Genomic DNA, 7,978 nt, shown 5'->3' with positions numbered 1-7,978 from the left:
TTATAGGGCCAGGTTTTAAAATCCAGGGGTAAGGAAAACTAAGCAGGACTATAAATAAATATAAATAAAGCCCACAAAAAGTAAAATAAAATAGAAGAATACTTCCTCAGTACTGACAAACAAATGTGTTCTATTTAAAAGTCATGACATTTTTTGATTATCTTGTTAAGGTAGATAAGAAAAATACAGGAGACATATTTCATAAACAGTAATTTATTAAAGCAAACAATTTCATTTTTGTAATAAAATGTGCTAATGACCTGAAAAAAAAAGTCATCAAATAAATAGGTTTTTGCATTTATTTTTACTGTGTTGACTTTGCAAAGTTAGTGTTTGCATAGATTTTACAGGTTCCTGTTATTACTGTCTAAACAGGCTATTCCTCTGAAGTCCTCCAGTATTATTTGGAATGCTTTGGTTCATACTAAATACAGTAGATAGAACAATACAAATATAACAATAATTGCATTTTATTACACTGGAATAACTGGTCTTCAAGTCAAACCCAAAATTTGTTTACAAGCAAAGATAAATAAATAAGCCATACCTTTCTCATTCTGAACAAAGCAAGAGTCTTTTCAGAGCTCTACCAAGTTTTCCATGATGCCTTTTCTTGCTTTTATTTGTCAACATTTTAGCTAGAAAAATTCTGAAAGATATCTGCACCTGCAAGCCAGTTCCGGAAACAGGATAGCCCTTTGTCTCTGATCTGTTTTCTTCCCTTGTCAGTAATGACTTCTCCAGTTTGTTTCACAATCACCAGCTTAGGAATTGCTGTTATGTTGTATTTCTTCTTCAGATCACTGAAAGGAAAAAAATTAAAAATAAAACATGTTGGGGAAGATGAAACAGGAAAGCCTTATAAATATGATTGCCTGACAAAAGATTTTGGGATTATGAAAACTATAAGCGACATCGAAATGAAAGCCACCTTTGAGATATCAAGTCTTAGTTACTGAACAACTAGAAAACAATGGTTTGGCCGGCTGAAGGTAATCCCCTCTTGATAGAACAATACCCTCTGCTTGCAGACAGGTCCAAGGGTCAGAGCAGACCCTACTAGCTCAGCAGAAGGGGTCCAAGGAGTAGTTTTTAGGAGTTAAAATGTAACACTCTATGGTAATGCAATAACTCTTATAGGCTGTATGTAAATGCTATAGGATTTGTACCTTATATTAGATTGGCTAGTGAGAATTAGAATATTCAGTACAGAAGAGGATTTATTGTATTGTAACAAGGACTTCACTCTCTTAACTCGTCTCTCTTACGCTCTTAACTCTTAGCCCCTTGCTCTTACCTTCTTAGCTCTTAGCTCTTCTCCTTTACTTACACTCTTGCTCTTGCTCTCTCTCTTACACCTTGGGCCTGCTTGGAGCTGCAGCTGGCAGCTCTAAGCAGTGCCCTTGTACCCACGCCCTTTGCAATAAACAGCGTGCACCAAGATCTGCTTATAGAGATCTCTCGTCTCCGCCCGTCACCGGCCGGGCCATCCGAGCCCCCCCCCGATGAGTTTCTACAAAACACACCATTAGGAACAATTTAAGAAAGCTCCTAGTCTCTTATGAAGGCTACTCTGGCCAGGACACATGGGAGAGCAGAAGTGATGAGTGCCTGGGCTTCCTCAGAGTTTGAGGCAGAGCATTGGGTAGTGTAGGGAGATGAACAAGGCTGCAGTTGGGAGCCTACATAGTGAAACACAGCTCTGGGAGTTCAGAGAGTTGTAGCATCCTTCCTGTAACTGCTCTTCACTGCTGCCTGCAGTTTCCACAGGAAAAGGAATCCATAGATTCCTTTACTAGATCTGATGAGATGTCTTCTGGGCCCTTTTCACAGGACAGGAGAAGAATCTCACTTAGATTAGCATTTGACATTCATTCCCCTAAAAATATGCTCAAGTGTCCCATAGTGCTACTTCCTGCAATCACCATTAAAGCCTGATGCATAATCTTTTTGTGTAAATGGAAGAGACTGAAGATATTTCTTAAACTCTCTCAATGAAACAGAACTTCTACATGTAGAAAAGTGAGCAATCAAAATATTTGGAATAATAGCCACCCACCTATGTTGCCAAAGAATAAAATTTCAACTCCTCCTCTGCACTAACTTTAGAAGAACCAGAGGATAGACACAAAACAAGCAATAACAGAATATCCAGATTCCAAAATATTAACAACATCTCTTTCAAAACATATTTTAAATACTAAGTGGAAATATCCTGTCTGAGTGCCATAACCACAAGCAAGAGCATTTGCTGTATGAAGTTCAAATGCCAAAGAAATTTGAGGAGAAAAAGAATGTAGATGTTGTTAAAAATACATGACACTAATATAGAGACATTCTCAGTGATTTCCTGGCAGAAAAAAAAAGGAGTCAAAAATACAGAAAATAAGACTTAAGTGAAATACTGACCCAGACAAGGCATTCCTGAAATGTACCTTCCTTCTGTATTTTTCCTTAAGACAATAAAAATAAACAGGTGGAGGACACTGCTCTGCCGTTACATTGGCTGAGCAGTAATGCAGGAAAATGATGGAAGCAGCTATTATAAGGTATGGAAACAGGTTTGCTTTCTCAGTGAATTGTGAAATACAAGCAATCAACCAACAATCCCGATAGACCTTTCCAAAATCTTCTAAAACAGGAGAAAACAAAACATTCCAAAGCAAGTTCAGTAGAAGCCATGTAAAACTACTATCACCTCATACCACCTGAATGACAAACAAGATGGGTGGAAGACTTTTTTTATTGTTTCAGTGGACAATAAACACAACTGTAGCAATCAGAGACAGAACACTAGGAGACTGAAGGTAATTTTCTATGGAGACAGGAATCTTACACTTTGCTTTCCTAAGGGGATACATACATCCAGCCCACCACAGCACTTTGTTCAAACAGCCTTAGGCCGGAAGGTTGCTTGTATCAAACCAGACTGAAGCATGCACAGATTTTGCTTACATTTGTGTGCGAATTGCAAGATGGGTGGACCCCTCTGAAGAAGGCTCAGAAAGAGTTCTGCAACACTTCTTGATCACTGTGTACATGTGACAGATGATTACAAAAATGACTTCTTAAAACTTATTAAGATTATTTTCTCCAATAGGGATGTAAAATCCCATGGCTCACCTGTACGAACGACACACGTGCCATGGGACTTAACTCCGACAACAACTCATTATATCATTAATCCATAAACAGAAATATCATGTCCTTCAAAGGCAAATTCAACTCTCCTACAGTAAAATACAGTGATTTAAATAATGACATTGTTAGTTGCTTGGCTATTCCCACTTAAGAGTAAAGGTGTATACTGTGTCTTACTGACTAGAAAAATCTATCACGCAGAGAAAGCAGAAGGGGAAGCTATAAAAAATAAGATAGCTATAGAAGCCTGAGTAACCTTTGTACAAACACAGGGAATCTTTTAGCCAAATCCTTTGAGATATCAGACCTTGACCATCAAGGCTTGAAGACAAAAGGTCAACCTACATTTGCATGTGAAATACCAAAAATATGACATTAAGATTGAGGGAAACTGGAAGTCATAGCTATTGCAAGATCTTTTGATTCTTATGAGAAGGCTGGATGAAAGTTACTGAGAGCACAGATTTTATATTTCTAGATAATACTGACAATGGCTGGGAGCTAGTTTTCTTCACAGCAGCTCGCATGGTGGGTACCAAAACACACTGAGAACACACCAGTGTTTCAGCTATTGCTGAGCAGTGCTTACACAGTACCAGTGCCTTTTCTGTTTCTCATGCTACCACGCCAGTGAGTAGGCTGGTGGTGCACAAGAATCTGCGAGGAGACACAGCTGGGACAGCTGATCTCAAATGATCAAAGGATGTTCCATACCATAAAACACTGTAAAAGCTGAAGAGAGAAGGGGGAAGGGACGAGCATACAGAGACAGGACATTTTCCTATTTTCCTTCCCATGGAACCATTACATGATGAAGCCCCGCTGTGGTGGGAACTGTTAAACATCTGTCAGTGAATGGCAAGTAGTGAATGAATTCCATATCTTGCTTTGCCTGTGTATCTTCAGCTTTGCTTTATGTATTAAACTGTCTTTATTTCAACCCTTAAGTGTTCTCATTTTCACTGTTCACATTCTCTACCCCATCCCATGGGGGCAGGGAGTGACCCAGCAGCTGTCTCAGGCCTGACTGCCTACCCAGGCTGACTCACAAGACAAGTGAGTATTTTTGTGTAAGGGTTTAAGTTCTATAGGCAAGACGGTTCTTGAGATGTAGACAACACAGGGCAGATTTAATATAATCATGGGAACACAGATGGTAAATTTTATACACATGTGTAATGGGGTATCTGACAACATTTGAATTATAACAGCTTTCACTTGGAAATGCTGTCACTTGAAAGTGATGGACATCTTGCTCATCTGCTTCTAGCAGTATGACCTGTACTACACAGCCGTAAGTGTTTTCTTTTAGCTGTGAAATTTCGGCATTGTTAAATCTTAGTCGCGTAAGCATGCACGTCAGATGGCTGGGATTCAATTTTAAAGTGTCTGCTGAGATTTTGCAATAGCAGTCTAAAAAGTGTAAGAACTAAGCAATCGCTCTTAACCGCTCAGACGCTTAACATTCTTCTGCCTTTGTTTTTTAACACCTCATCCTCCCCAATGTTTCTGCCTGAGCCAACCCACCCTCATACATAAAGCTTCTTAATATAAAACGTACATACAACCCTTTTATTTTCCTTTTTCAGGCATTGTCTGTGATTCTAATTTTTACTGAGCTGTACAGGCCATGGACTCAGTAAACACCTGCCTACCTGGAAGCCTGCGAGATCTACTGCGCACAGCAGGCACCCTCACAAAGAATAATGCCTTCCACCACAGGGTTCAGTACAAACACAGCAGTATGTCTTTGTGTACCATTATTAAAACATCAGTCCTATTTACCAGCATTTGCTGTTGACATGTTCTGTCCTACACCTGCATTTCCTATTACCCTCTTTCTCTTCCAAGTGCTCACTTCCTACCAGACTTTCTTTACACCCCACTTCAAGAATCAAAATCCTGTCAGGCAACAAATAAATTTATATTAACCTGCAGACAGCAAAAGAATCAGGAGCAATATTTCCTATTAGTCATGCCACAGACCACATGAAGTAGTCCCACCTCTGGGAAATAGGACTGACAGCATAGAAGAGTCTGGAGATCCTGCTTTGAATTCAGTATTTTGCTTCTCTGAAGGTAGGCATAACAGTGCAGTGTTACACTTCATACACTACAAGCAGGAATGCTGGCTATTTCTTAAGACAAAATTCATCACCAAGAAAATCCATGCTTCTGTTGTTGAAAAGCATTTTAGATGGCATACTTAAAATTGCCTCTGCTGTGTCTAGAAGAGAACCAATCTATGCTGCAATTATGTATCTTAAAACACTGAAGCCACCAGCTAGGATATTTTAACCTCACTGGAGATACTGAAATGCTTTCTTTAGACATCCAAAACACCAATAACCAATTCAATTAATTGCAGTGGAACTTTAAAAGTATTAATACGTTAATAAATATTAATAACAAAATTATTATTTTTTAAATCCAATTTTAAAAATTATATTAATTCGAACTAGTATCTGGCCAGAATTATAGTTGATTTAGTGAATACACATCCATCTGCTCTAAGTCTACAATGATTCACCAGTACCCCTGACCCCAAACTACCAGTTAATCCAACCTAAGCACCTTGAACATCTCCACACAGCCCTTTATTGTTACATGCAACAAACACAACTTCAAAAACATTGCCTTTTCATATCCCTCTGCACTTTGTTCTTCAGTAAGCCACTGTGATCTCACAGTCATCTGGCAGGACAAGCCATGCTTCTCTACAGTACTCTGAAGGACATTACAGGATGCCACAGAAAAGCCAATTAAACTATCTCTTTGCCTCCACTCTGCATGACTTGAGCAAGAGCAGTCAGAAATAGACCTCTAATCCACAGAGGATGAAGCTGTAAGCGCATTTCCGTGGGCCATGCTGAGCAGCTGACTGGGTACAGGGACTTCAAGTGCTACATTTCCATCAGGAAACTTGCCTGCATTCTATTATGATTAGCAGATATCAAATACAATTACTGCCTGGGAAGATTGTGGAGAACTACAGAAAGCAATATTTAAGCCAGTGGAAACTGTCATTAAAAAGGCCTAACATCAATTGCCAGCTGACATCCAGGAATGAGCCAAGAAAGGACGAAATTGTTCCTGGCTTCAAGTCATTTGCTCCTGAGGTTGTCAAAGTGCACTGAAAAAACAAGATTAGCAAAGGTGCTTCCTGTTGAGTGAGTTGCTGGGGTGTTACACACTAGGGTGTTAGTAGAACACTGGGATGGATCTAGAGTTAAAAGGAAAGCTAGAAATTACTAGAAGCACTAGAATAGAGTTCTTTATTAGAAAAATTAATTTAGCTGCAAGTTTTTTTTACCCAATCGACATTTAAAATTTGCATTACCTCCTTGACTTTGATACCACCTGGAAAAAAATTTTCCACAATCTATTTATTTAAAGGGGGGGGGGGGGGGGGGGAATCCCTTTACCACTGTTTACGTGTATTTCAAGTCTCCAGTTACAGTAGAGGAATTTCAGTAACCCTGAATATCTTACTTGTGCTCCTGTAATCCCAGTCTATTCTGATAGGAGATAAATCAGATTCCTGTAAGTCTTCCAAATGAGTCTGCACCCTTGACCTAGGTCATCAAAACACTTCTTGGTATTATCCTTCACGCCGTTACTTACACACAGTCATGTCCTTTCCTTTTGCTGTTTTCATGAGTAAGCTGCCTACAAGAATGTCTCTTTGGAAACTGAGCAGCACAGGAATTTTACACCTCAGCTACCAGGTGCAATATGCCACCGCTAAACTCCAGCTGATGTTGTGTCTGTCTGAAATTCTTCACAGTTTGCTCTGCTCTGCTTCAAGTAGTTCGGTTACAAGTTTTGCCTTTTTCCCAGAGCACTAGCCTAGGCAATGCAGAACAACCTTAGTAACAACTACCGCCGTGCTGAAAAGCAATCACTTGATCCTCTTCTAATTTTACCTCACTATTCATGTCATCTCGTTAACACCTGGCGTCTTAACTAACTCTCCTTCAAAGATCTTTTAGTTTCCAAATGAAGCGCGCAAAACCGCGTTCTTTACATACGGGACGGGCTAAAGCCAAGTGAGCAAGCTGTCACAGCGTGTGCCAGCCTGCGGCAGCCGCGGCTCGGGCCAGGGCACGGCCGGGACAGGCTGCAGCCTGGGCTCCAGGGACTTCAGCGGGAAGGCAGGCGCGGGCTAAGGGGCAGAGGTGGAGGTCCCGGGGAGCCTTTATATCAGGGACTCCCTTGCTACGGCACACGGCTATTCAGGTGCCCCCCCGCCCGCCCTCTTCGGGGGCAGGGGTGCCGGCCGTGCGCTCCCCGAGGGGCCGGACCGCCCGGGCTGCGGGCGGCGAGGGCCGTCGGTACTCACTGCTTGTAGGGGTCGTGGAAGGGCAGGGCCAGCCAGTCTCCGTGCATGGCGCGCATGTAGCCCACCATCTCCTCGGCGCTGTGGTCGGAGGAGATGAAGACAACCTCGAAGGGGGCGGGGGGGTCGGTCTCCTCCAGCAGCTCCGTGTAGAAGTCGCAGAGGACGGGGGTGAAGTCGCGGCACGGCGAGCACCAGCCGGCAGAGAAGTACAAGCCCACGACCTTGTTCTGCAGGGCCTCCTCGGGGTCCACGCTGCGGCCATCCTTGCTGACCAGGAGCCGCCCGCTGAACACATCCACCATGCTGGCACCGCCGGACCCGCGACGGGCACGGCGGGGGCTGCGAGCCCGAGCGCTCCCCAGGCGGGCTCCCCAGGCGCGGCCCCGCACCCCGCACCCACCCTCCCTGCCCCTGCTGCCAGCCCGCCCGGGGCAGCGGCTTAGCGCCACACCGCCTCAGCGCCTCAGCGCCACGCCACACCGCCTCAGCGCCACA

At 42.7% G+C, this 7,978-nt stretch overlaps 1 protein-coding gene across 1 annotated transcript; it reads right to left on the bottom strand.

The window, feature by feature from the left end:
• Positions 1-255: 255 nt before the first annotated feature.
• NXNL2 (nucleoredoxin like 2) lies at positions 256-7,855 on the bottom strand. Its single transcript, XM_069001715.1, has 2 exons — positions 7,484-7,855; positions 256-803 (listed from the first exon to the last, which is right to left on the bottom strand). The coding sequence occupies exons 1-2, from the start codon at positions 7,783-7,785 to the stop codon at positions 635-637; spliced, it is 471 nt and encodes a 156-aa protein (XP_068857816.1). The 5' UTR covers positions 7,786-7,855; the 3' UTR covers positions 256-634.
• Between the last annotated feature and the right edge of the window lie 123 nt (positions 7,856-7,978).

Source organism: Aphelocoma coerulescens (genome assembly GCF_041296385.1).
Source record: "Aphelocoma coerulescens isolate FSJ_1873_10779 chromosome Z unlocalized genomic scaffold, UR_Acoe_1.0 ChrZ, whole genome shotgun sequence".
NCBI classification, from domain to species: domain Eukaryota; kingdom Metazoa; phylum Chordata; class Aves; order Passeriformes; family Corvidae; genus Aphelocoma; species Aphelocoma coerulescens.
Note: the sequence above shows the minus strand (reverse complement) of the source record. Positions and strands in the feature narration are given on the sequence as shown.